The sequence below is a fragment of the Colletotrichum aenigma genome (genome assembly GCF_013390185.1).
Source record: "Colletotrichum aenigma strain Cg56 chromosome Unknown KSG_Cg56_contig06, whole genome shotgun sequence".
NCBI lineage: Eukaryota > Fungi > Ascomycota > Sordariomycetes > Glomerellales > Glomerellaceae > Colletotrichum > Colletotrichum aenigma.
Genome location: NW_023500912.1, coordinates 963,070 through 990,564, shown reverse-complemented (window position 1 = coordinate 990,564; position 27,495 = coordinate 963,070). Strand labels below are relative to the sequence as shown.

At 52.9% G+C, this 27,495-nt stretch overlaps 9 protein-coding genes across 9 annotated transcripts; 5 read left to right on the top strand and 4 right to left on the bottom strand.

The window, feature by feature from the left end:
• Positions 1-578: 578 nt before the first annotated feature.
• On the top strand, positions 579-3,864 carry CGCA056_v009302 (uncharacterized protein; the record flags this gene model as incomplete). The annotated part of the gene is made up of 3 exons (XM_037324549.1): positions 579-1,604; positions 1,679-2,382; positions 3,207-3,864. 3 exons carry the CDS (start codon positions 579-581, stop codon positions 3,862-3,864), a joined length of 2,388 nt encoding a protein of 795 aa, XP_037176298.1.
• A 599-nt stretch (positions 3,865-4,463) lies between these two features.
• On the top strand, positions 4,464-5,219 carry CGCA056_v009301 (putative oxidoreductase; the record flags this gene model as incomplete). The annotated part of the gene is made up of 2 exons (XM_037324548.1): positions 4,464-4,802; positions 4,869-5,219. The coding sequence occupies 2 exons, from the start codon at positions 4,464-4,466 to the stop codon at positions 5,217-5,219; spliced, it is 690 nt and encodes a 229-aa protein (XP_037176299.1).
• A 635-nt stretch (positions 5,220-5,854) lies between these two features.
• On the top strand, positions 5,855-7,228 carry CGCA056_v009300 (uncharacterized protein; the record flags this gene model as incomplete). The annotated part of the gene is made up of 3 exons (XM_037324547.1): positions 5,855-6,473; positions 6,530-6,658; positions 6,711-7,228. 3 exons carry the CDS (start codon positions 5,855-5,857, stop codon positions 7,226-7,228), a joined length of 1,266 nt encoding a protein of 421 aa, XP_037176300.1.
• A 228-nt stretch (positions 7,229-7,456) lies between these two features.
• Positions 7,457-8,257, bottom strand: CGCA056_v009299 (Acyl-protein thioesterase 1; the record flags this gene model as incomplete). The annotated part of the gene is made up of 1 exon (XM_037324546.1): positions 7,457-8,257. One exon carries the CDS (start codon positions 8,255-8,257, stop codon positions 7,457-7,459), a length of 801 nt encoding a protein of 266 aa, XP_037177034.1.
• A 535-nt stretch (positions 8,258-8,792) lies between these two features.
• Positions 8,793-9,084, bottom strand: CGCA056_v009298 (uncharacterized protein; the record flags this gene model as incomplete). Its single annotated transcript, XM_037324545.1, has 2 exons — positions 8,793-8,953; positions 9,012-9,084. 2 exons carry the CDS (start codon positions 9,082-9,084, stop codon positions 8,793-8,795), a joined length of 234 nt encoding a protein of 77 aa, XP_037177035.1.
• Positions 9,085-9,807: 723 nt separating this feature from the next.
• Positions 9,808-10,106, bottom strand: CGCA056_v009297 (uncharacterized protein; the record flags this gene model as incomplete). Its single annotated transcript, XM_037324544.1, has 2 exons — positions 9,808-9,989; positions 10,040-10,106. 2 exons carry the CDS (start codon positions 10,104-10,106, stop codon positions 9,808-9,810), a joined length of 249 nt encoding a protein of 82 aa, XP_037177038.1.
• A 2,427-nt stretch (positions 10,107-12,533) lies between these two features.
• Positions 12,534-13,262, top strand: CGCA056_v009296 (uncharacterized protein; the record flags this gene model as incomplete). Its single annotated transcript, XM_037324543.1, has 1 exon — positions 12,534-13,262. One exon carries the CDS (start codon positions 12,534-12,536, stop codon positions 13,260-13,262), a length of 729 nt encoding a protein of 242 aa, XP_037177039.1.
• A 1,309-nt stretch (positions 13,263-14,571) lies between these two features.
• CGCA056_v009295 (uncharacterized protein) lies at positions 14,572-16,453 on the bottom strand (the record flags this gene model as incomplete). The annotated part of the gene is made up of 2 exons (XM_037324542.1): positions 14,572-14,834; positions 14,887-16,453. The coding sequence occupies 2 exons, from the start codon at positions 16,451-16,453 to the stop codon at positions 14,572-14,574; spliced, it is 1,830 nt and encodes a 609-aa protein (XP_037177036.1).
• A 7,312-nt stretch (positions 16,454-23,765) lies between these two features.
• On the top strand, positions 23,766-24,110 carry CGCA056_v009294 (uncharacterized protein; the record flags this gene model as incomplete). Its single annotated transcript, XM_037324541.1, has 1 exon — positions 23,766-24,110. One exon carries the CDS (start codon positions 23,766-23,768, stop codon positions 24,108-24,110), a length of 345 nt encoding a protein of 114 aa, XP_037177037.1.
• Between the last annotated feature and the right edge of the window lie 3,385 nt (positions 24,111-27,495).

Genomic DNA, 27,495 nt, shown 5'->3' with positions numbered 1-27,495 from the left:
ATCGGTAGCTTCTACTCTATTGATATGGAACAAAATACTATGGAAGAAGTCGTGGCGTTATGTAGGGAAATGGATCCTGGAGTAAGAAGAGCGAAGATAGGATACCAAGCTTGCTGCTTGAGTCTACTTGAGAGGCATACTGCCACGCTATGTCGCTGACGATAGAAAATCTGCGCTTCTTGGTGAGCCTCAAATCGGGCCTTTTCCGATATGCTTGAGAAGACGCCAGGCTTTGGCTACCCACCTTATTCCCAGAGCTGATATGTAAGTTGGTGTGTGTCGGCAGGCTGGGGAGTAGTTGGTCTTGGCTGCATTAAACGGAATGTCCTGATTGCTCAGCTTGGCCTGAAGAAAGCGCCGCCAAAGCCATAAGCAGGAAACACGATTTGGCGCTGTAAAGTTCGAGCTGGCAGAGGTTATCAGGACTGCATGCCAAACATGAATGATTTCTAGCTATAGCATTGGTGTCAGTGTGACTGGACAACATTATACATATAGCCTTGAGGGAAACGCTGCCACCATCCTGGGCATCAGATCTTCAGAATCAATTTCAACAACCCTCTGTTCTCTCCGCCGCAATGGCTCACAACAATTGGCTCGGCAAGGGAAATGATAGTTATCACTTGATCTCTCCAACTACCCCAAACTCGGACATTAGTACTGGCAACTTATCATCGGTCGCACCTCCCACCGCCCCAAGAAGTCGATATTGGGCGCGAACATTCATTCTTCTTCTTGTACCCCTCAGCATTTCGGGTTACTACTACTGGATATGGTTATACCTTCTGTCCTGGCCCCACGACGACGCAATCAAGTTTGGATCAGCAACCGAGATTTGGGTGTACTGCTCTTGGTTCATCATCGGCGTCTTTGCCCTGGAATGGTCTAAGCATGGCCTCATCGGGGTTGAAGTTGCTATGCTAGAGACGAAGACGTTTGGCGCTCCTCACCTGGTCGCACTGTTGAGCCACAGCGAAGGAACCTGGGGCGGGCCCGGAGGCTGGTTCAAATGCATCACAAAAGCGTTCAAACATAATCAAAGCGGAATCAAGACCAGTGTGGGTGTTTCTCTAAGAACCTACAAACTCTGGTATATTCTTGCCTTCATCAGCCTATCTTTGTACGTCGGAATGCCCCTCTCTGGTCTAGCCATGGAGCTATCCGATGGATACGTTCGTCTTAACGAGGCTCCTATGGTAGTCGGCCGTAATTCGACAACCTTTCACGAGAGATACAGGTTATCCAACCAGATCACCAATGCGGCCCAGACTGCATGGGAAATGGGATCTCCAGCAACGCTACCTGGGATTGGAATTATATATACCCCAGACTACTTCGACCGCGAGGGTCACAATTCTTTAGGCAAGAGTCCAAATCTTCTTCCGACTGAACGAGGGATTCCTGAGATGTTCATCGTTCCACAGGCGCTTGGTCCGATTTCTGGCCGATCGTGGGGCCTTCGAGTAGGATACGATTGTTCAATCATTCAAGATATTTCGGATTTCACTATTCTCGGTCACCATAAGGGAGGGCGTTGCAACGCCTTCCAATCAAACTCATCAGGGGCCTGTGCCACAGCTGGAATGTTTTCCGAAGTCACCAACGTATGGTCATACGCGGAAATAGGAACCATGCTGAACGTAATGGAATCACAAAATCCTCGTGATGCTATTGGCAGCAATCAAGAACCACTCACTTCTACTCTACTATCGACCAAGCCAACATTCTTGAATGGGCTGTCTGGCAGGTAAGAACCAAGGCTGCCTATGTCGAAGTCAAAAACTTCGACAATAACACCGGCTCTATTGTCCAAGGCATCGGATCCCCTTTCATGGAAGTTAGCAACGGGTCCTGGGTCCCAAATACGACATTTTTCGACCATAAGGAGTATGCTGCCTTTAACAACGTGTCGAAGGATGTACTAGACAGGATAATAAGTAGGAGCGAGGATACCATCGAGGTTGCTGCTGCCATCGGGGTCCGTTGTGTCGTCAGATCAGTGCTCGGCTCTGCAATGATCCATGCAGAAACATCCAGCTTTTCCGACTTCAAAATTGAAGATCCGACTCCGTATGGAAAAGTAAATGCGGAAGGACCAATGAGCCGGCTAGGCACCAATGTGGAGGCAGTGGTAACAACGGCCAGTTTCGAGGCCATTTTCAAGTCAATCAACGTCCGGGCCATGACCACCGAGTCCAACTCAGTTCAAGTTTCCAAATTTGTAAGCTCAAGGGAACTGCAGAAGTCGGCCTACTTGGCATGGGGCCACGAGGTTCTCAACCAAATGTACGACAACTATTACGGTTTCGAAACTAGCTGGCCCGACGCAAACTTGACTTCGTCCAAGAAAGGCAAAGTCTTGACGAAGGGGGAGCTCCCACCGTTAGTGGCGGTGATTCCCTTTGGCATCTGGGCCGTTAGGTCTTGCGTACTCGGGATCTTGTTTGGATTCAGACGCAGGTTGGCGGATTCGTTGAATGGATTTAGCTTCTTCCGTTTCGGAGTGTACTCCGCAGACAAACTGAAGACCGAGGGAATCCTACGTGCTAAGGAAGCTGAAGACGTTGCGACGTTATGGAATCTGCCAGGCACATTGGAAGAAAGACCATGATACAGAAGCTGAAGCCTGATCATTGTACCTTATTTCGTGGTGGGTCAAAACCGGGCTTACGACAGGGTTGATGCCGGAGCTCGTCCGCCATTCGGGCGGACGAATTTGGTCCGGGAGTTGGTCCAGACATGGTGCATGATTGATTTTAGCAAAGTAGAAAAACATGAGGTTGTCTCGAAAATGGTTGAGATAAAACCCTTGGGTGTTTGAAGCATGAATTCAAGTGGTTCAAAGTGTCTCTCCCAACGCACCGCGACTGACCCCCATTTCTCCATATCTACGGAGCCGTGTTCGGCACATTCGGGCTGCCCCGCACCGGTGCCGAGGATGAGTGGCCAATCCCGTCGCGTAAGCACCCGGAAGCGGGTCAACCGCAACATCCGACACTTTCGGACGGAACTTGCGGCACCAAGCAGGCAGCAACATCTTCACAGCAGGCTGCCATATTCAAGCAGATAGAAAAGAGACGACGAAGATCCAAACTTCTCAAGCGGCTGATATTAACCGTCCCAACTATCAGTCAACCAATCAAATGTAAGTTCAACCACTACCGACCCCTTTGCACCAAGTGTGAAGCGAGTCTGACATCCTTCAGTGGCGCCGAGATGACTTCTCCAACCAACCAAGAAAGCCCAAAGCTATTCGAACTGCCATGGGAGATCAGGGAACGCATCTACGAGTACTACCTCTCATTCGACCATGACGACTTCGGGGACACCCTCCGGCCTCTGCATCTTTACATCGAGCAGGGAGGTTACTCAAAACCAATCCCTCCACTGATGCTCACATCCAAGCGCGCTTATCGAGAGCTCCATCAGCGAGTCCATTCGGATGCCGTCATGCGGGTGCACACAGCGGGCTGGGGCGACCGGCGCATCGGCTTCGCCGTGCATGGGAAGCTACGCTTTGAACGCCTGCGCCGGTTGTATGTGCTCGTCGCCATGGAGTATCCCAACTGGAATCGTTGGCTAGGCATGCTCGGCGAAGTTACGCGGCGGGCAACGAATCTGAATGAGTTGGTCGTCGATTGGGAGCCGAGGCCGAGCAGCGTCAACACCAAGGTGTGGGAGGCAAAGCTGACGGAGAGGAAACATGACGAATTCTTTAGAATTGTCTCAGATTTGAAGAATCTTCAAGTGGTCAGATTTCATGGCGATATGCCAGCAGGATGGAGGGATCGATTCGCGAGGGAAACTTCAGCTAGGCTGGTTTTATACAAGTCAAAATGGTGGAAAGAGCCGGGAATGGAATAGGGTTGGCCTTTGGATTAGCAAGCCCTGGTAATATTTTCAAAGAGAATTTTAATATGAGATTTGCTGATCGATCTTTGAAAGTCGAGTGTCGTGGTCGTCCTGTGGCGGTCATGAGTCTATTCATCTACTTCACGTTCTGCGGTAAGTTAGAAGCTCTCGTTTCTTGAGTGTCTACTCTCCGAACCAGACCCATAAGATCGTGTGCGGCTGCTGTTTGATTACCGGAAAGGAATGTCGTACCCAGGGATCTTTCTCACATAGCGCTGTCAGCTTTCAGGAATGTATTGCTTTCTCCGCACATGCATATCTTACGTCAGTCTCCTAATCGGATCTAAGGCGTCCCATGATTGGACATCCCGTACCGTGCCTAAAGCCATCAAAGCCGCATGGCACTAGTGCTGATCGTCTGCTTCCTACCACGCTGATTTCGGGGTCTGAATTAGGCTGGCGGGATTACTTCATCATGAACTCTGAACCATCATAAATGCCGTGGCCCGTCTCCTCTTCTTCGCCATACCCTCTACTTTCGCTCACCATACCGCATTCCGAAGAGAAACTCCCGAAAGCAATCACCCCGTCGTCGTACCATCTCTGAAAAGATGGCAACGAACCAAACACTCCTCGTCATCGGAGCTGGCCCACAGATCGGACGTTCTGTGGCCACTTTGTTCGCCTCAAAGCGCTACAGCAATGTTGCCCTCATCGCGAGACGCGAGGAGCAGCTACAGATTGAGAAAAAGGCTGTAGAAGAAGCTGCCCCGAGCGCGACCGTCAAGACCTACATCGCGGACATTACCGACCCAGAGACCTTCTCCAAAGTGCTCGACCAAGCGGATGCGGATCTGGGCAAACCATCGTGCGTCTTCTTCAACGCTGCCAGAGTACAAATGTCGGAGATGCTGGTTCATGACGTGAAGGAAATGGAATATGACTTCAAGGTAATTCCGGAATTCTCGCCATTTCGAAACTACGTGAGACGAGCGGCAGACTAACGTCCTCTCCAGATCAACGTCTCTGCATTGTACGCCGTGACGCAGCGATACATCCCTCATCTCATTGAACTCGCCAAGTCCAGCCCAGAGTCAACGCCGGCCTTGATCATCACTAGCTCCGTTCTCCCGTACAGCCCGCACCCTGCCTTCTTTGCGCTTTCTCTGGTGAAGGCCGCCCAGCGCAACTTGGCACAGACACTCCGCATGTCTTATGAGTCTGAGGGGGTTCACATCGGACTGATCAATGTTGGAGGTCAAGTCTTCCCTGACCATGAGACTTGGAATCCGCCGAATATCGCCGAAAAGGCTTGGGAGTGGTTTTCTCAGATTAAGGAGAATCCGTCGTTTGAGGTCAAGATCTAAGGCAGAGCCAAATATCATGAAAGGTGAAAGAATTAACGGCCACAGTAGTACTCTGTCTCCATAAATTCACTTGTGTCTTGTGATTATTGAAGTAATATGTCAGCTAAAAGTGGTTTTTAAACCACAAACTGGTTTGGACCTGAATTTCAGTGTCTTCTATCTTCCAGGCATCATCTTTTTGAGCTTTATGATACTAAGAAAGCTCGCTTAACTTACCTATTCTTATGTGAATACTCCTCAGACTCATGCTCTTTCCATCTCAACCTCCTGCATGAGATGCAAAGCCCCACACACCTCCTTCACCTGCCTTCCTCACCCACTTTCGCTCCTTCCTTTCACAGTTTGCTTCAGTTTCTCACCTGAGATTCTATCCCTGAGCTCGGACCACAGCTTGGGCACAAGAGGTTTTTATTCCATTCTCAAAAAGCAAAAACAACTTCACCACCCACCAACCAGACCTCACGAGATCGTCCCAACAACAACGCTACCAAATCGCTTCTTCACGCGACTTCTGGCTTTTTGGGCTTGATTGCTTGTCTTTTTGACGCTCTCGCGTTTCTTCATTCATTCTTTCAAACAAGTCTTTTACGTTCATACTTTGCGACGTCCTTGTCTCAAGATTTGCTCCTTTTACAATGGCTCCCATCACCCACAACCAAGCCGCAGGCACTGATCTCAATCTCGAGAAGGGTTACATGGCAATCACCGACGAGAAGATCAAGCTTCAGAGCGATATCACTTCTGGCGATTTGGTCGTCATTGATGACCAGGCTGTCTCTCTCTCCAGCAAGTGCTACCGCAGCATCAATCAGGTGATTGATCTCCCCAGACTTCAGTACGCCGTCATGGAGGGCCTCAAATTCGGACGGAAGATCGCCCCTGTTGGCTTCGCCGTTTACGTCGTCGCCATGTTCGTCCTGGTTGTGATGCCTCGTCTTGCTGCTGCTCACGGATCCCTTGGCCTGACGGGCGAGATCGCTGCTCGCCAGGAGTACTCCATCAACAACACCATGAACCTTGCCCACTGCGTCCCCAAGCTTCAGCAGCGTGGAATTCTCTATCAGGCTGTCGCTCGCCGCATTGCCAAGTACAACGAGCACGCTCAGCTCATCCGCCGCACCGTCGACAACGTCCTCAAGACCGACCATGAGATCACCGACGGCAGCATCACCATGGATTCGACTGATGCCGAGGTCTTTGCTACCCGCGACGACGGCTGCGTTCTGAGCATCGAGACCACCGAGGGTCCCTTCTGTGAGTGCCCCATACCCAGAAAGTTCAAGCTACCCTTACTGACTCCATGGCGACAGACGTTGAGGGAGAGTTTGTCCGCTGGGCCCTCTGGGACGACGAGTTTGGCATTCCCATGTACCTCGACCTTCAGATTATCGACACCGAGACCTGCGAGCCAGCTCCTGACGTCTGGGTTGAAGTCTGGCGTAAGATCTCCCCCTCTCTCCATCTCAAAAACATCCCACTAACATCATGTAGACGCGAACGCCAGTGGCGTCTACTCCGGCGTCGTCACCAACGCCAACGGTGCCGGCGATTCCGACCCCGACAACGCCTTCAAGACCTTCCACCGCGGCCTACAGAAGACCAACGCCGACGGCGCCGTCTGGTTCGGCACCAACTTCCCGGGCCACTACGCCGGCCGCACCCCGCACGTCCATATCATGACCCACGCCGCCGGCACCGAGGCCCTCGCCAACGACACCGTCCAGAACAACGTCGCCACCCACGCCGGCCAGATGTTCTTCGACCAGAAGCTCGTCGAGAAGATGCGCAAGCACGAGCGCTACGGCAAGAACAAGCAGCACTTCATCGAGAACAAAGACGACGCCTACTTCCGCCAGGAGGCCGAGTTCACCGACCCTGTCATGAGCTACGTCCTGCTCGACCAGGAGGACAAGGACATCGCCGAGGGCATCATGGCTTGGAAGCTCGTCGGAGTGAACATGACCAACGTCCGCGAGCTGTATGTTGCTGACGCTTTCCTTGGTCAATAAGCGCGACGGTGGCTTTGCGAGGAGATGCGAAAGGCGTTGAACAGTGTGTCCGCGGACTTGACGTCTCATGAGCCGTCGAGGATTCGGTTTAGTTGAGTAGCAGGAACTCAGCTTAGCTGAGAATTAGTACTATTGCAATACAGGTTAAGAAGCAGCTCTCAATACGTTCAAGTTTCGTTCTATGTACATCGTCTCAGTCATGATTCTATACGCCTCATAACGCTGTGTCTATGAGAGGTCCATGGCACCGCTTGCTTGATCTATCTTCTTATTCTCATCAAACCCTAGTGCCTTCAGAAACCGTATCACATCGTCCATACCAGTAGGTGAGTTAAACCAATGTCCCCCATCCTGATACTCTTTCCATTCCACTTGACTTCCAAACCCTCTCAGTGTGTCCCGCAGAACGCGACCATTTTTTATGAGTACTAAAGGATCATCTACGCAATGCTGAAGTAACATCGGCGTGTTTCGCAGCAGCCGGTCATCTCCCGGGACGTCTTCTAGTCCCAATTTCGCACGGGTGTCGGCGAGGTTTCTCCCAGGGAACGGCATGCGGCAAGAAAATCCCAGGAATGCGCCCAATCTCTCTTGACCCTCTGGCAAACTCAGGTTGAGGAGCGTATGTACACTCGTCGCGGCGCCCTGGCTGATGCCTGCAAGAATGATGCGGTCGTACCTTCCACCCACCAGCTCCGCCTCTTGGTTGATAATTTCTCGGATCCTATACACGCTTTCTTTCAGACCCTCGGCCTGTAACTCCTCCCGCTCAGAGAAGTCGGACACATTCCAGATGTCGAACCACTGTGACACCTTGTCCCTCGGAAAGGCGACGGGGTTGCTCAGCTCGGCTTGAGGGAAGACCCAGCGGAATGACGGGAACTCGTCCGCCAGAGTACGATTTCGGGAGTCTGTGAAGTATGCCAGAGATTGCGAAAAGGTTTGCGCATTATCGCCGCGACCGTGGAGAAAGATGATGGTGTGCGTGTGGGCTGTCAAAGGCGGGATGGTCACGGTAGACAATGACATCTTGGTAGGTGATTCGAGAGTTTGCGATGACATTTGGGAACGTTCCCGTCGATCTACTGACTCCTTGTAGAGTAGGATGGTCTTTATTTGTGTGACTGATGCAGGTGCAGTCAGCTTGGCGGAAGTGTCGACTCCAGGCAGCCATACGTTGCTGCCTATCGAAGGTGGCGGTGTTACTCAGATTACCTACCCCAAGTTATCTTACTATGCACTCATCCAAATATCCTGCGGTCGCTGGTCATCGCTTGCGCTGCCGCAATATTGCAACACAAAAACAAATCTTAGATCAAAACGTTGAGTCTCCATCAGGATGATCGATGGAAAGCGTACCTCTCAAGCGCTATTCCGACCGCCGCCACTCAGTGGGCAGATGTTTGTCCGGGGCATTGCATCAATATCTCTCGCATCTCCAACAATACATAGCATTTGGGGAATCTTGGTATTTATTTGCAATTTCTTGTTACCCCCGTTTCCTCTGACCATTCGTCAATCTCCCGCTTTTGGGTCTTGTTTACACACACCTACCCCCCCTGCCTTAGTACGCCGGCCGATTCATCCACTCTTTCAGCATGCCCCTGATGCGGCTTTGTTGGTGGTTCGAACCGGTACTGCTCGAGCTCTCGCGGCGGCTGACGACGTTGGTCAGCTCGGATCCCCCGGACGGGGTCCTCGTCGCCATGGGTCTATTCTTGTAGCCTGCGGAGGTTTGCATCAGTCTGGCGGCCTTTTCGCTCTTCAATAAGGAGCGTATTACATGTGGTATCATATCTCTTCGGGTCTTCAATGATAGCAAAGAACTTTGCCTTGGCCTTGTCACCGGGCGCCATGTTGAATGCAAATCCTCGGTTCTTGGTCTTTGAATGAGATTGTAGTTCTTTCTTGATATTAATCAATGCGATCTTTGAGAACTATGATGTAAAGAGACGATGAACACTAGACCATTGAGCCTGCAAGAGGGGTAGGTCGTTTTTATGTATCGTCCAGCCCAATACACCACCAGCAAGGACCTCGTGATTCCGCCGCTGCCATAACCCAGGGTAAGGTTTGCCTCCAACCATTCCTATTCGTTCGTCTCGTCCAGAGTGTTTCAACCATCTTCATTAGGATTCGGGGAAATGAAGTGACCATCTTTCAAAATGAGGGGTAGCCCGCCATCCTCACACCAACACGCCGATTTCACCGACTCACGTCGCAGCATGATTGAACCTTCTTTAGCAACATCGGACCTCCGGTTGGTTATCGAGTTTCCTGCTTATGCTATGCGGCAGGCATTGGCAGCTCGGCGTGAGATGGACAGAGTCTCGACGCGGAGCGAGCCGGTGGGTTTCGGACCGCGAGGGGTCGGACGCGGTGCTCTCCCTGGCACCATCTCCGTTCGGGGCTTTCTGGATTATAAATCCGGACCGCGAAGTGTCCATCCAAAGTAAAATGCCGCCGGACTTATGGACTTGTCACCGACAAAGTATAACTCAAATGTTTATAGGTCATGGGCCCATGAGGTTTGGATTTTGAGCTGTATGTTATCGATGAGTTCTGCATGCCCTCGACAACTACCACTTGCCCAGCCCGATGGGACCGGTGCAACTCCAATGCTTATACGCCAGTTTGTTGTTCTCAACCTCATCGACGATAGCAACGGTCATGTCCTCGTTGTAGATACCGCCGTTCGCTGCCTCAACCGCAGGGTCCTCGGGACTGTCCACAAAGACGTTGTACTCTCCCGTCCGCACTCCTGGACAAATAGGTCAGAAAGCATTAATCAGAGTTTCTCAAAACACTAACCTTTATCACGCAATAGACCAGGCGGCGACAAGAATGACCACGACTTCTCCTGGACGCCATTCCACATGGTAAAAGCGATCCGACTACCAGTGATTAACCCCAAGGTGTGCTTGTTCGTCAGAGCGCCTTTCACCCAAGCCCGCGCCCAATAGACGAAGGGGCTTCGAATCCAAGAATAGATTTGATATTGGTAAAAATAGTCAGATCCTGCCCCAGGCTGACCCCATACGACTGAAAGGGCAGAACTTGCATCTCGGTCGTTGAATATGGGACCTGCTCCATTTCAAAAGCGTGGCCACCAAGCAGATGAACTGGCTTCCGTGATCCAGCCCACGCGCCGTCATGTAGTCAAGATGTTCGTCAGGCCAGTTCCACCTGCGACCCAGTGAATAAAGCCGCTGTAAATAGGCAGAATGAGATTCCTTACCACCAACTAAACGCAAAGCCCCCCGATCGGTAAGCTGAAGACGATTGGATACGTGAATCGAGCCCGCGCCACCTATCCAACGTTTTAGTACTGTTCAAATACTCTGAAGGAATGAAGTCCGTCCTACCAACGATGAAGAATGGGCCTTCGTGCGTCGAAGCCAACAAAGCCGTCTTGATCCTGCCGTGTCCCTCGACAGCCTCCGAGTAAATATTCGATTTGACTTTGAGACTTGGTCCGTAGCAAGACACAATGGTGTCGAAACCAGACGAGAATATTTCAACCAGTTTCCTATGCTCTTTGTGGATGTCCACAGACACTGACGACCAAGTGCCCTTGTCGGGGTTGGGCCACTGCTTGGTTGCAACGTTGGTTCATGCCGGAATTCTGTGCCCAGACGGGAGTCCCCGTGAACCTCTTTCTTCCCTTCTAACTTTTTTCTTCGCAGTTTACCGCCTGGAGGCGCACCTTGTTGACTGCCGTATGACTCTCACGGGGAAATATTTGAGGGCCAGGATGGCCTGGGAGAGAAACCTCTATGTCCACCTATGGGGGTATATGAAGAGAGCGCGAATCGCCAGGAGGCAGGCATCTCCCTCTTCACGCTGCCACAACCCATTACACCAACATGGGGTTCTGAGAAGCATGATTCGTCCTCTGTTCCCCTCGACAACACCGGGCTTTCATTTTACCTCGGCCGAGATTTCTCGCGAGGGTCTCGTATTTCTCGTGCTAGTGGTTGCAGCTCCAATGCGGACAAGCTACATGGATGACTTCTCGGGTCGTGGAATTATCATTGAGCAAGGACTTGGGCCAAGCTCCCATTAGATGCTTCGCTTCCTGGCTGGCATCAGGAACAAAGCTAACATATCCGGGCATATATATTCAGTTAATTGGAGTGCCATGTCTACCATTTCCCCTCCATCAGTCCTCTCTCTTCACTTCATGGTCTCTATTGATCGCCTGTCTTTGTTCCCCTTATTTCGGACCTAAATGCTCTATCATTACTTGAGGCTTCGTCTTACACATGGCGTACGTCTTCCACACAAAGACATGAGAGCTGAGATTATACTACCTTCCAAAGCGTTTTTTGAAAGCGTCTTCAGCCACTGGATCCTCCCGAGAACTCCATGGAAAACGTGGTCAGACGGTTCAAGGCAAGATCTGTAATTGAAAGGTCCGTCGTGTTGTTCTGAGACTCAAGTACGAACCTGACCTTGTTCTTTTCATTTCTCTCGTTCCACCCCCTTTTGTCTTCTAGTCTCCGTTCCATCACTGAATTTAAACATTTATACATTCTCTTAGGTGAAGTTCACAACATGTATTTGGAGTCCAACTCCCGCAAGAAACGAAATTGCTCTCCGAAGGAACTATATCTTAAATACTCCGGGGCTTGTGTGAAAGAGCTGGGCCAAGATCAACTGTGTGCACAGCTGCATGACCCCCGGATATATAGCCAGTCAATCGCTTGATATCACTTGTTGTGGTATGAAGTGGGGGTAAATCTCTCAGAGGAAACGAATCAAGAGAGCAAGGCCCCGCGAAGTGGCTGAACAAGACAAGCAGCTTCGTCAGCTGCAGGAAGCCTAGCCATGTTCTGCCGACGCAGAAAATCTGTCGAAGGAAAATGTACAGATGAAGGCCCTCGTCCTCGTGTAATACTCACAAACGAACCTAAGGAAATCCATGCAGGGCCCTTTCTTATGCCCAAAAAGGCGATGTCACGAACATAACGGGTAGTTGGTCAACTTTCACGCCCAGATCATATGCTAACGAATGCAAGCCCAACAAATCTGTCGTGCCCTTCCGGAGCCGAATACTCAACACAGAGAAACATCTTGATTCCCTCTTGCCTGCCTCGTATTTTGCCAAAGACGCAGGATTCCGAGACGCACTCCAAAAAGATGTCATCTCGCCACCCAAGCTAGACGAGGAGGAATTCCTCAACGCAGAGTTGGGCCAGGGCAGGCTCCACGAACTCGTCGAAAGGCTCTGGATCGCAGGAAAGCCCCCAACGCGCTGCACCTCCAGCGCGTCCTAGGCCGAGACATCATCGTCGTCGAATCGATGGACCTCCACCTCGTCTGCTCCCACACGCAGTTCTACGCCAAGCCGATTCCGCCTTTCTTATTAGAGCCGTCCTTTTGGACCCAGAATCTATCTTGCAGAGACGGTTGTGACTGCTCCGACAACCCTTCAAACTCGTGCTCACGTCGCACGCTCTGGAAGTCCGCCGTGGGGTTCCTATATTCCTATCGCGCTCTGATACGACTTGAAAGTGACTTCCGCCTCGCGCAGGATAACTACTTGTTACCAGAACGTATCGAATGGGCAGATTGGAAACGCTTCGTCGCAAACCTCAACACCACACACACAGATGGCCAAATCCACGAGAGGTTCATGTACGGCGAACTCCGCCGAAGCCGACTGAACAAACTTCAGTCTATACGGTCAAACTTCAGGGAAACCACGTATGTCCAGCGGTGGTATCGACACGGAGAGTTCTTCCGCGACAACTTCGCCTGGCTGGCGTCTGCCACCGTGTACATCGCGATTATCTTGACGGCTATGCAGCTGGGCCTGGCCACGGACGCTCTGGAGGAAAACGCCTTCTTTCACTCCGCTTCGTACGGGTTCACCGTCTTCGCCATTGTCGGGCCCTTGGCCGCGGCCGGTCTGATCATCGCGCGTTACGTGTGTCGCACGGCGGTGCACATGATCAGCGCCGATAGAGCCTATCGAAACATTCTAAGAGACGAAGAAAGGGGTTCCCACAGTCGTAGTCAGCACTGTTGACTTCGCATCCCGAGATTCCATCCTTCTCAAATTCAAGGCATGGGACAACACCCTGGTTTCGGGAATCTCCTAGAAAATGGTGCAGCGGGTTGGATTCCATAGCTCGTCGTACGTGAGCAAGTGGAAAAAATACGAGAGCACATTGTCCTTCGTAAGGGCAAAGCCATTCCATTAAGAAGGGGCCAGTCCTCTGGAATCCCGACAGCGGCATCTCCGTGAGGTGCCCACGTCACGGGACATCTCGAGGAAAGCGGAATCAGCAAGAGGCTTGGTTCTGTACCTTCCCCATCCTTCCCCGTCCCTTCCCTCTCAAACGACTGACTACGATCTACCTCAGGCAGACTGCCTACCTTGAAAAACCCCCCCTCTCCCCAAGCTCTATCAAAGCAAGTTCTGGCAGCAGTCGTCGGGGGGAAAACCCCTCACCGACGCGGCCGCGTAGTCAAACGGTCCACAACGACCACGGAAAAGAAAGACAGGTCCATAGAGACCACGAAAACAAAAACAGTTAAAAAACCGTCGGTTTTTCGTAGGGTTCTAAAAAGAACCCGAGCTTTTTTTGTGTTTTGTCCTTGTTTTTTATTGCAGCACACCCTTGACTTCACATGCTGGTACTCTACCTTCTACCATCAAACATAAGGAACCGTCTTGTGGGCTGATATCTACACACCTGCGGAAGGAAGGCGTGGGCTGATGGAGCAAACTCTTAAGAGACAGACTACTTACCGGTGAGGGGTTACGGCACTAACACAGGGATCCCGCCATGGATTCTCGCTGAATCACACACAAAAGCAGTTGAGGCTGCATACGTATCACTCATGATGAAAGCAGGGGAATTCACATATGCTGGCCCACTTGCTTGGGGGAACAGCCATCTCTACATCATGCATAAAGGGGCCAGGGGACGCAATGGCAGAAAGAGAAACCATTTTTGTTGACCATATACGACTGGTGGACAAGAGAAGGAGGAATAGTTGCCTCCAGATGCAGAGCCAAAAGACAAAGATGCCTCAAAACGAACTTGCTGATTCTTGCCCCCCTCCGTCCAGACTCCATATTAACCCATCGTTCCATGTGTCATGCCCCCAACTCCGTCGAGATAAGAAAAGTCATGGACCCAGGTTTTCCCAAATCAGATTAGGGGTATGATGCTTCTATGGCGCAGAAACCTCGAATTAACGCCCCTTCCGGTACCCCTTGTTGCTGTGCAAGTTCATTGTTGTCGTGATATAAAGAAAAGCAGAAAGGAAGCATATGATGTCATTCACACCTTGCTTGCTTTTTCGTTCGTGCGCGGATGTGTGGCTTTCTATGGCAATGCGGCGACGCTACCAGCCAGCAGTGCATAGTTGGCCAGCTTCAATGAGAGGACTCTCGAGCGTGGGTAGTCAGGGCTGATGATCATGCGGCCGTCCTTGTTAAACCCGACTTCGCCAAAGGATTCGCTCAACTGCTCAAACTTCGCATTTGGTCGCACTCGGTTCAACTCTGCTAGGATATTGTCGCTCCATACGCCTGAGCACCAGCCGTCGCGGAGGACAAAGTACGGGTTTAGTGGTGGAACAGGAGAATCTAACAGACAGTCAGTACAAAGCCAGTGCAGAATGTCGGAGGTAATACATACCCAAGTCCACAAAACGAATCCGCAGGTAGTCGAGTGCCTTCAGAGTTGACATGGAGTGGATGCCTGCAAGGACAAGCATCTCAAATGCGTGGATAAAGTTCATATCTTGAATTCCACTTCCCGAGTCGTGGAACTGGGGCACGGGGCGGCAGCAGTTTTTGACTGTCAGGTCAATCGTCTTGAGCCGGGTTGTTCTCGGGTCGGATCTGATGGCTGCCATGTTGAAAAAGGCCTTGCACACACGGCCAGTGTATGCCAGGTGCTCAAGCGCCGGTGTCGCATCCGCCAGTCGGGTACAGAAGTGTACTTGGTTCGAGACCTTCATGTAGAACGGAGGGCACGTCAATTCCCGTCTGTAGTCGCTCTCCAGGCACAAGTTGAGGTACGTCAAGTTTGTCGGCAGCTTGGGAAGAATGCTGGCCATGCTTAGGTAGCTCTTGGACTTGGGCTTGCTGTAGGAGCCGTGCCACTCGTTCAGATTCGGGAGGGATCCCAGAATGGCTGCGAAATCGGAGTCGCTGCGCATGAGATTCCACTGGCCCTTGGTCACCAAGGTGCGCACCGATTCGAGGGTGGGAAGATGCCAGCCAGCCGGCCGCCTATGCCAGCTATGCTGCACCTTCGGCGCCTTCTTTCTCTCACCACCCTCAATCGTCATTACGCAGACGTCAGGAAGAGCCTGGGAGACGAAAGAGAAGGCTTCCTCAAGGCTGCAGTTGTTGGCGGGAAGGGTGTAGGTCGCATTCGTCAATCCGTCCATGGTGACTGTTGGGAGGGCGAGGGTAGTGCTTAGCGCCAGCGGTCCGTACTTGGGCTGGAACACCGGGAACCAAATCTCAATGTGTTTCACGTAGCGACGGAGGTGGTCGTGCTCGCTGAAGTAAACCATGGCCATCTCGAGGGATTCCACCGTCGCCTTGATCTTGATATGGCGATACAAGCGCTCTTGGATCAGGATTCTCCATACCGGGCTCACCAGGGCCAACTCTGACAACTCCCTGCGCCGAGAGTGTCGCAGCGCGGTTCCCCAGCTCTTGGTCACGCTCGGCATGCCCACCGAACTCTTGGACGTTGTGGATACGCGGTATCCGAACAAATGATCAAGGATGCACTCGTGAATCTCGGCGGGAAGATCGTTCAGGTTCAGTGAGGGCGAGGCCTCCGGGGTCTCGAGGGAGTAGGGATGGGTGGTGATACCCGGGCCTCCGTAGGCCTCGGTGTCCTCAGCCATTGGACAGCAGCAATCCGAGTTTCGTTGATCGGGGTGAAGGAAGGGAGTGCTGCTGGGGCGGGTCGGGGGCACGAAGTCATTGCTCTTGGCCTGTTCGAGGGGAGGACTGGAGGGTCCGGGAGATACGGGGTTGGAAGCGGTGTTGAGGATTGTTGTGATGATTGAGGCAGTCATGATCGAGGTCAACTCTTCTGTAGCGTTGGCGTTACCATTGTAGTCGTCTCGCGACGGTCGCCTATCGATACCGGAGGGGTCTCGGTCTCGGGAGACGTTATTCGTGACGTCGGGGTGGTCGTCGTCGTTTGTGTGCAGGGACTGCTCGACGCAAACGGACATGGTCACCTGGATGGTTGAAGTGAGATCGAAAAGCTAAGTTTTTCGTGGTGAAGTCGGCGATTCCAGGGTCATGGCAGGTTGGAATCGAAAGGCGTCGAATGTCGTCGGGGTTGGCGGGAATTGGTTGTCAGGCGGGAGGTAAAACTGGAAGGTGAAGGGAGATTGGCCTGGGCTGCTTTGACGATGGTGGGGGAAATGAAGTCCCAATAATTCAGAGACCCTTGATACCAAGACCGGGGGGGTCAACAATGCTGAGCAGCTGTTTTGGTAGGCAGGCCGCCGTATTCGTCAGGGCAGGGCCAGGTCCAGGTGTAGGTAGCGGCCCAGCGATCCAGTCAGTTCGCTGAGAGTCTGGGACTGGGAGGGAGTGGTCCAGTCCAGTCTAGTCGTGGCGGTAGCGCTGCGCTGGGGTCGCTTCGCTTGACCAAGCCACTTTACGCGGTCGGTCGCGTGCGCAGCGGCAGAAAATGGTCCAATGGGACAGTGAAAGGGAGGAGTTGTCGAGAGGACGCAGTTAAGAATGGGTGGTGTCGATCGATGGGTGGCCGAGCGAATGGCGGCAGTCGGAAAAAAAAAAAAAAAAAAAAAAAAAACCCCGTGACAGACTGCAGACTGCTGTTGACAGTTGCGGACCGAGAGATTCCCAGAAGGTGGACGGTTCAGTTCAGGCGCAGTCGCAGATGCAGCCGCAGGGGGTCTTTGGGTGAAGAGATGATTGAACAGAGCAGACCAAAGCAGAGAGACCAAAAGACACCGAGACTCAATGCTGGCGTGTCGTGTATGGATGAAACGGGCGCCGGACACTTGACAAAGTGTTTGGGCGGGCGGGAGCGCAAAAAGGCTGACTTGGTCGCTTTAGGTGAAGCAAGCAGGTCGCAAGGTCGCAGGGTCGCAAGCACGCAGGGCAACGCAGCGAGGCACAGGGCGGCGGTGCGGCGGGCGCGGGTGCGGGAGCGGCGTGTTGCGGTGCGGCAGGAAGATTGGGCGAGGAGTGGAGGGTCGACGGTCGCTGGCTGCACCGGTAGGCAATGCGACGCGAGGACGAGGCAGGCAGGCGGTCAGTCGACGGGGGGTGGCGTGGTCGAGTTGGGATTCCCGCAGTTGCAGTCGCAGAGAGTGGGTAGTGAAGGTGGTACCAAGGGATAAGGTAAGATAACACCGGCCAGGGTTGCGTCCAGAACGGGAGGACGGAGATTTGATGATGACGGTATGGTCTGGTTTTGATTTTGGTGACGAGATGAAAGCCGGGAAGGGGCAAGAGTCGACCGAGAAGAGGGGGGCAACCAACAGTCGATACCTAGGTAATGTGGAGAAATGAATAAGAAGAAGGAGACGATGTAGGAAAAGGAAAAAAGAAACAAAAGGAAAAGGTAAACCGGTAAAATGGAGTCAAGCAGGAGAGATATGACGGAGCCGAAGAGGAGACAGACGGAACGGCAGTCGGCAACTTATTTTCGGGGGCTGCGTGGAGGGTCGCGGTTGTGAGATGTTGGTGCAGTAAGGTAAGGTGCCTCAAGGCAACTGCCTTGTTAGGTACCTTTGGGGAAGGCAAGGCACATGAGGGGAAAGACAGAAACACCACGCAAACCTGGAAAGAAGGTTACTTTTTGGTCAGGCAGGCGCGCCCAAATCGCAGACCCTTTTGATGGATGGAAGGCAAGAGCATCACTCGGAACAGAGCAAGAGCCACCGGGGGCAACTGCAGCAGCAATGGCAAGGCAAGGGAGATGCAGGTCACGGCAGGCAGGTGCAACCAACGGCAAGAACAGTACCTGCTGCCATCATAGGTATCTCCTGCCTTCCAACTGAAGTGGAAAATCAACATGCGCCCGGCAGTCAGGCACCTCAGGCTTCACCAACCAACCACTAACATCCATCACGGAGGATGGGAACAACAATAACACTGGGCATCAACAGCACCACCACCACCACCACCAAACCATCATCAACAAGCAGGCCCGATGAGACGTGCACAGCCGTCTTCCGCGACGAGCTCCGAGAGTCAGAGTCAGCGTAAACATAATCAGTCCGTCCGCGCCGTCCAGCCCGAGCCGTGCGTGGTTGGCCGTTGCAGCGCTGCCTTAGCCTCTGTAGTGGCCACACTGGGTGTGTCGTGTTAGTGAGGGCCGCCGGGGACTTGCTCAGTCGGAGGTAAGTGCCTCACCTAACGAAGTATCTTCCAGGTTGCGCAGTACTGAGGTGAACGTCCATTTCAGCCACTGATGACGGCCCGGACCCTCGACACGGGCCAGTTCCAAGTCGATGCGTCCAGCGATGGTCCCAGCATGCGCAACCACCACTGGCCACCACCGGTCAACACCGCTGCTCATTTGCCGGCCACGGCGCCACTCCTGGCGGGACTCCACCTGCCTTATCCTTCAGAGATACGTACCTTACCCACTGCGCTGCTTATCTTTGATAGGTACCGATAGACTTATCGACCCCCATTCCACGGTGTAGTGTTGGCGGCGTCATTGTCTGCTTACCTCATCCGCAGTCTGCCGACCGTAGCGAGCCGAACGACGCCAAATCTGCGGGAGTTCCGAAGAGGCAACAACCAACAACACAAACGCATGAGTTTAAGCCGCAAGTCATCCCACCTTTTCTGCTCGATGCATGAATCCGACCAACTTTTACTCCATCACGTCACTCCCCTATTTTTTTTTTTCTTCCCTATCCCGAATTTTCTTCCGAAGGGGTCCATTGTCTCCCGCACCCGGCTGCCAATGAGGACTCGCACGTGTTGGTCCAACCTTGCGAATTCCCGGAAATTTTCCGGCAGAACACCAACAACCAACCTGGAATGCCATCAACATGCCACATGCTTCTTCTTCAGCATGGCACAGGACAACGGCTGATCGACAAACAACCAGCCCTGCCTGCCCTACCTCAGCCCCAGCAGAGTTCGGAGCGAATGACAAAGGGATGACAACTCTTCCTTCGCCAACCAGAAATGACGAAACACACCCCAATTGAGTTGCCAAAATAGCCTTTGCCAACCTTCCACGCCCACGTTTCAACTTGTTCTACGGCAGGCATGGCAGCTGCTGCTGTCAACCTTCGCCCACGGGGGAACCGATCACGCGCTCTGCTTTAGTCAGCTGTGACGTGTCGCGAGAGTTCAAACTCTGACCCAATGTCATGACAGCGTTGCCATATGCGGAGCAAGAGCACCGGGCAACGTGCTGACCCGACGACGCCGTCCCTCCGGCGAAGGCATTCCGCGAGCGGGCGGAAGCGACTGCAGAAATGATTCATCAAACTCACCAAAGCCGGTGGACGACATCTCGATTCGTCCAGAGCTACCGCCACTGAGAATGCCTCACTGGATTGCCAACGTCTCGGCAACGGATGCCAATTCATTGGAGAGCAACGGGGAGGGCGGGCAACCCTCTTTATCAACGCATTCTCGGCGCCGATACTGCTCGGGTTGACTTGGCGGCAACGGCCAAGTCGTCGGAGTTAAGAACTGTCTGGCGCATTGCCAAGCGCAGAGTTCACGCTTTACTGAGTCGAATATCGTGAATCACGCCAGCTTGCATTTCCTCGCTTGATTGATCGACAACCAGGCGCTTGTTTCCAACTGAGTCGGACCCCGCGCGCGTGCCCTCGTTATCGGGTCCCAGGACTCTGGAACCTGCCCCGGTCAATAGCATTTGGACCGGTCTGGAAGGTTATCATGGGATTGTCCCACTCAGCTGAAAAAGCAAGAGCCTCGTTTGAACAGTAACCCGTGACGTCAAGGAACTCATGACTCCGGAAGCGACCGAAATGGTGATACCAGGCTTGACTTGCGACAGGATTCTGCCTTGGGTGCGGCTGACGACGTCGGCATGTCCGCAGACAGCGCATCCACATTAGCCTCGTCGAGAACTTTAGGAAGTGAGTCTTATACCTGGGCCAATCACTTGACACATGTGAAGCTATTCGTTCGTTGCATGATGTATGGCGCATCTCTTAGAAGGGGGGAGATATGCTGCCTTTCCAGCTGCCTTTCCACAATCGAATGATGCGATGTAACCAAATGACATACTCTCTTCCCTGCGTCGGTTGGGATACTGCGACTTCAGTCACAGCCGTTATGGTGTAGATTTAAGACGTCCAGGACGTGGCCTCTGTCGGCCTCCGTATACGTTTGGTCTGGTATCTCGACACAGACACGCCTTCTATAGACATGGTGATATCGCGTCAAGCTGCAAACATATGAATGCGCCCGGATGAGACTATCAGTGTCCAATTCCCCGTGCTACTGACGGTGGGCTTTGCACAGTTCCGGTCATCATTCGAGGGACTGCCCGTTTACCTGAGCCCCAACTGCGTGTTGACAGGCTCAATTTGAGAGCCAAAAGAGTGTACCCGTTGGGCGCAGAGTCTAGACGTGATCACGAAGTCATGAGGTCGAGAAAGGGAACACCATTCCATGGCGCATATCGTTGTCGCACGCAACTCAGATGTAGTGTGCTCTGAATCCCTAATCTCAAGACTCTCATGCTTGTCGTTGAGGTGAGGAACATATCTAAACTCTCGGTGAGCGGTGTACCCTCATCAACATAACGCAAAGCTTTACGAGACCTATGGCCATCAACTTATGTTGGGAATGAGATGATGGTATCCGAAAGTCAGGTTTATCATGCCTAGTACCCTTAAAGACTATGCCTGATATGGCAACTCAGTGCTCAATGAAGTCGCGGCAAAGACATATCGCATATAGCTAGCTGCTAGCCTTCATCGGCATCGTTCTCCTCTGCCACTTCCCACGTCAAGATACTGTGTTAGTTTGTTGCGAACTGGATCGCTCGAAGCATCGGCGCCGAAGAACGAGGCTCCTCATCACATACCAAACTCTTCACTGCTATCGTCTCTACTCTCGTCTGTCGATGTCTGGTGCGGATGGGAGGAGGGCCTCAAGCCAGCTTTCCGAGAGGACCATGTCTACTTCCACAGCAGTTTTTCCATCACCTTCCACACGAATGGTTTTTCCCGCTAGGCTTCGACAGTGCTACCACCTCTCCAGTCTAGCGCGCAACAGCAGAGTCCTTTGAGGCAGGCATTTGCTGGGATTCAAGAGGTCTTGCCAATTCTCGATATAACTGGCATGATTACATGCAGTTTATCGAGCAGGTTTACGTCGGTTCTATTCCGGCATGCTTTCCGCATGATGCCGATAACTGAGGAGGTGGCCACGAAGCCTTCATTATGAGCGCACGAGGGTCCCTCTAATGGACTTCAGTGCAGCCGAGAGGGTCGTTTGGTCTCATCAAGGACGACATCGAGACGCCCACCGTTCCCGATACTGAGGCCGAAGAAGTTGAGAGACCGTGTTTTCTTCGAGTGCCATGTCAACGGGGTTTCAAAAGGTTGGCAGATTGTCTCACAAGATGAGGACACAGAGACCTGTATGATCAATATCAGCGGACGGTTCTAGACAAATGTCTTGAGCAGGACTCATGAGACTATAACACCCCAAGAAGAAAGAGAAGAGAAGCGTTGCGCGTTCGACGACAACGGGCTACGACGACACTCACCATTCAGCCAACGTCAAACGGGAAGAACCAAACTGTGTACACGGTTTCCTCGTGCTAATTACTCATGCCGCCGAATTTGTTCTTGTTGATAGTCCGGCGGAAACAACATCTGGTCGTAGAAGTCATGCCCGAACGAAGACGACCAGCCCTCTGGACCGGCTTATGGCTCTCACTCTCTTCGGGCCCTGCTTTCAAGCCTCACGTTCCTCCGAGACAGTGGTTCGTGCAGAAAGGACCCAACAACATCTAGTCACAGTATCACACAACGGAGAGAAACCGAAGCTACCTCATCGGTGCTGAACAGCAAAGCCGCCCATGGCACGGGACTGTGGCCATGTTCTCGCGAATCCACCGCAAGCAGAACACTGCCGAGCTCGGGAAGTCCATGCCGCCGCCCAGAGGTGTCATCGACACCAAAACCAAACATTTCAAATCATCTAACATTGGCCATCCCGCAAGCCAAGGCAGGATCACCAAGGCGCCGAGACGTCACACCTGAGCGACGCACATCTTCCTCTTCACCAGATCAACAATAACGAGATCCATCCAGCCAACACATATCAAAAACAAATCTCGACGAAGATCATCTTGGCAAAATGGGCAAGCGAGACTATATGTAACCTCTAAGCAATGCTAAGCAAACAACAAGCGAGCCTCAGAAGGTCTTTTCAAATATTGAAACAACAACAAGTCACAACACCGGACGCGCCATCGCCAATCACCAGCGTATAATACCACCAAACCCGACGATCCGATATGATATCAAAGCGAACTCGAGGGATCGGCGCCTCGGATCCTGCCATCCGACAAGGCGGGGGGCGGGCCTGGGGTGGTTTTGGCGCTGGCGTCGCACGCGGATACCTTAGAATAGCTCTGATATAACCCATCAGAGACCAGAACATAACCGAGGGCCCGTCGACGCACAGCGTTGGCCGAGGGGGAGGAGCTCCAAGGATCAACGGAGGGACAGGGAAGCTCGCTCTTTGCTCTGCGTCTGTTCTTCCTCCGATCGGCGCCGCACTCTTCGTCCGCTCCCGCGATTTGTCACCGAAGACTGCTGTGACATTTCTCATGGACAAGTTGATGGACAAACAAGGTTACACGTCGGCAGGGGATACGACTTTCCCACTCTTTGGCCCGACGACCCTCCGCTCCGAAACCTCGAGAACACGCACCCAGGCGCAAATCAGACCACAAAACATGATCGACGAAAGATTCACCACCGCCAAAACATATGCTTGTTCGGTATGCGGGCGATACCAGCAAAAGACAACAAGCAAGGTGCGAAGTATGGTTTGTTGGCTACCTACTCCAACTTTTTGGCTCCAGTATTTTGGAACAAGCTCAACCGGGAGATGATTGTGGGGGGCTGCACCAAGAGGGGGAGTTTCTTCGGCCCAACACAGCTCACCTTTTGCGGCGTCAAACGTCGGAACTTCCGAGCTGTGTGTGGTTGATGCTGCTGGGGGCTCACTGCTCTTCACCACTCATACAAGCGCGGTGCGCAGACGCGCAATTCCTCGTGATTCAGAAATGCCGCCAAGACCTACCAACGGTTACCGAAAAGTGGGCGACGCGGTCGTCGAGGGATTCGCGCCGTTCAAGCCTTCGCCTTTCGAGAAAAAACAAGCTTTTTTCCCGGGAAGAAGAGGTCTTGGCAATGTTCGAAGACGCGTGGGCTTTTTCCCTTTTTCTACACACTGCTAACGGCAGGCAAGCGGGGGGCTTTCCAAAACGTACAGGAGTTCGTTCGTGTTGGAGATGGATGACGAACGCAGGTTGCTGCAATGTTCGAGCCGGGAAGAGAAACTCGTCTGAAATCGAGGATTTGGCAGGTGTCCGACGACGGCCACGACGACGGCGGCGGCGGCAGCGCTATCTTCGTTGCTTGCGTTGCGGATAGAGACGAGCGCTGGCACTCGCGCCGCGGAATGGTCACGGCTGCGTGGGTTCACCCTATCTGTGACAGGTACGGTCTCTTGCCACGAAAGGGTTCGGATCGTTTGGGTGAAGAGAGACGGGAACGTTCAGATTTCGAACCACGAAACGGTGGTCTCCTACTCGTGGGATCTGATTCGCACTCAACGGTCGCCGGTGAGGCGACCGACGGATTGGAGAGAAGCCGGGTTTGATGTTAAAGCTCCGGAGACGGAGAGACCGAGTCGGCGGGCCGTTGAGAAGAACCTACCCCCGGGCCGGACTGGGAATGGAAGCCAATCTATCCTTTGCAACAGGAATGCGCGAGATCGTGCCGGGCGCCGATCAGATTGGAGCCACGGGACTAGATGTGGAAGAATCCAGCTCCGAGGCTGCAAGCCAAGGCGCGAGACAGCCGCATATCCTCGTGTAGGTTCCAGACCGTGGAGTATTACACGAGAAACGCAAGATTTCTACAGATTAGATTGCCCTGTATTTCGGGTCCCCTGGATTACGATGTATTGGCATTGCGGCGGTACGAATGCTGGGCATTAGGGACATTGCGTACGCACCGTAGCCGATGTGCTCTTTACAGCAAAATGATTTATTGCTTGTAAGCGAGGGCGCGGCGATGTTTGCGTGCGTGCAGCGTCGCATCGTGGACGGGGGTGACGGTGCCCCTCCTTCATCTCTCTCCAGTGCAGCGGTGGACTGATACGTTATGGCTGGTCGTCAATAACCACCGGGGCCAATGAATGGTTCGTCGAATGTCGGTTAGTCAGGTCCTCCGTATGCTCCGTATGCTCCGTATCCTCCGTAAATTGAAGTTCATCGTCCCAGTTTCTGTACGGAGTACCGGTGGACTGTCTGTACGGTTTCCAATGTGTCAGTCATCACTAGCATGCACCAGAATCCGAGTCACACACAAACACGCAAAATGCCTGTATCCCAACTGCCAGCTATGTCTAATCTGGGATATCACTCATAACCGCAAACAATACACAGACCCAGCGGTGCAGATGGGATGGCGTGGGCGGCTCTCTGAGACTGGCGTCGTCACCTCGAACCGTTCGCTGCTCCGCCAGGGAACCGGCGCCTCCCAATGTCCAATCCACTCACTCACCTGCTCCTGCATCAATGGGCAATAAAGCACAATGAATGATCAATAACCCCCTGCCTGTGTCTAGCCCTGTCTCGCGGCCTGCACGACTTGTCAGGCCCGTCTATGTTTCATCCGTTGTCATGTCCAATCCGTCACAGCCAATCACCTGCAGCCAGACCCGCCGCGCCACGCCTGTTTCACCGTAGCCGATTGGGTGCTGGCGCCTCTTTCTTCTTTTCCTTCTCCCTCGTCGAGTCCTCCTCCCCCGGTCACTCAACCCCCTGGGCCAGCAGCACAGGAACCTGTCCAACTGTCGTCTGGTCTTTTTTCAGTCTGGCGTCGCTGCTGTGCTGCTTCACCATGGGTCTTGTCCTTCAGTGGGGAACGTCGTCCCCCTTCAGCCGCGCTGAAAGGTGGACGAGGGGGGGCAACCCAGTGGAAAACCAGCAACCGCCTTGCTCGATTTTGAACGGGGCCCATGGCATAAATCTTGGTCGCTATTAATCTATCCCCTTCATAGCGCTCCTCACCGCTGGAAATCCCGCGCCCCTCGACGCCTGGATTCTGGAGGCTCGGTCGTCTTCCATGAAAAAGAAGATGAACCAAGCCTTGCTCCGCTGCATGGTCGTTGCTTGTCCGGCTTTTGACAGCCCAGCCGAGCGAATATCTAGCCAGAGGCTGATATTGGGTCAATAATTGCAGAGATTCTTATTGGTATCTTTACTGCCGGAGATTTCGTCCTCGTCAGCCCACCCGCGATATCTCCGGCCCTGTCTCCCTCCTCCTCCGCCGCGCCTCCGCGAGGCCTCTTCAACGGAGCCGCTGGATCTTCCCAGGAGATTGAATTCCCGTAGCGATAGTGCAGATTGCGTCGTGGACGACGACGGCGACAATGAGCTTACTTCACGTGGCGACTCTACGTCTTGCATCAAACATCGCCGGCTAACAAGTCATGGGCCCCCTTAACCAAATAGGTCTGCCATTATAGCATTCCTCAAACGGCGCACTCGGCGATTCATTCTCACGATAAAAAGAGCATTGTGAAGCACGCCGTCGTAAGCACCTATTAAAAAAAAGAAGCGAAAAAAAGCATATCAAGCCCGTCCTTCGGGACGTCTGCGGTTCGTCCTCCCGCATCCCGAGAATGCCGCGTCCATGTCTCAAAACAGCCGCCGAACACCGCCGCAGCGGCCGAAGTAAAAATCCCCGCTGCCGTCTGTCTGCTGTGGTTTGGTTTTTTAAGGGATGACGACGAGTGGGATGTCATTGCTGCGGCCACCGTTTTTGTGCAGCAGCAACCGCAGTTTGCACAAATTCAGGTGTAAGGTAGGTACCTCGAGGTACCTGGCATCAACCATGCCACGGTTCGCCAGAAAGAGAGATCGCTCCATTCCGAGATGGGGAGGCTCCCGAGATTAGAGCAAAGCAAAAAAAAAAATCATTGAACGGAACGTGCGCGTTCGATTCCCACCTTCGTGCGACGTTAGCTCCGATGATTGGCAAGGGCCCATGTGCGCCGCCTGCTGTTCTTCTTGTACAGAGCCTTGATGCATTTCGTAGCCTGGTCCTGCGGGAAATTCCCAACGATGCAGCGGTGTTTGTACGTGGTGTCTTTCACCAGTCTAGGGACCATAGGTAGGAGATGCCTTGATACCGCTGCAGAGCAGTTCAACAGCAACATTGACACAGCGAACTCTTCAGGACCATTAACAAGACGCACTTCATTACGGCAACTCGATTAAGGTAACGAGAGTTTTCCGTTAAACCTCCGGCCCAGATTAAATTTCTCGCTCGCTCGCACGCAACGGCCAACAGCATCAACAATAACGCAATCCAACGGCGCACGTAGTCAATTAGAGTTGAAGCCGTTCTGCGGATCGTGCGTATGTACTCTCTCTTTTTTCCGCCCACACTCACATTGAGCTTCCTGTCGTCCAAATTGCGGTGCTGTAATTTCGGAGCAAAGCAGAAGATCATCTCCCGCGGCGCCGCCCCTCAGCTTTAACTTTGTATTTTACCAATTCGTGCGAACGACTGGATTCTGCGTGTAGTGTATCCGTATCACAAAAGTTAAATGGCTAGTTCCCCGCCCGCGGCGACGATCATCTTGCGGCTCGTTAAATTGAACCTGTCCCATGGTCCGGCACGTCTCTTCTGACAACTGTTTTAATTTATATAACGACCGCCGCGAACACGACGTCTGAGCCTCTTGGTCCCGGGCTCGGCGCATGAACGTCGAAAAATAGGGTACGGCGGAGTAAATGGCCTACCTGCCTTTGTTAGCCACCGTCCGCCGTTCGGGACCCCCGGTTGAACCTTGCACAAGCCCGGGGCTGAACGAGGAAGGTTCAGCCTTCTTTTTCTTTCAGGAGCTGGATCGTTGAGATGCCGGTGTGCGATATATTGGAATCGCAGATATAGCATTTCTTCCGTCTTGCGCTCTTGCGCTCCTGCAACCAACGCACTTTTCATTCCGTGGCGTTAGCTTTCGCGAGATC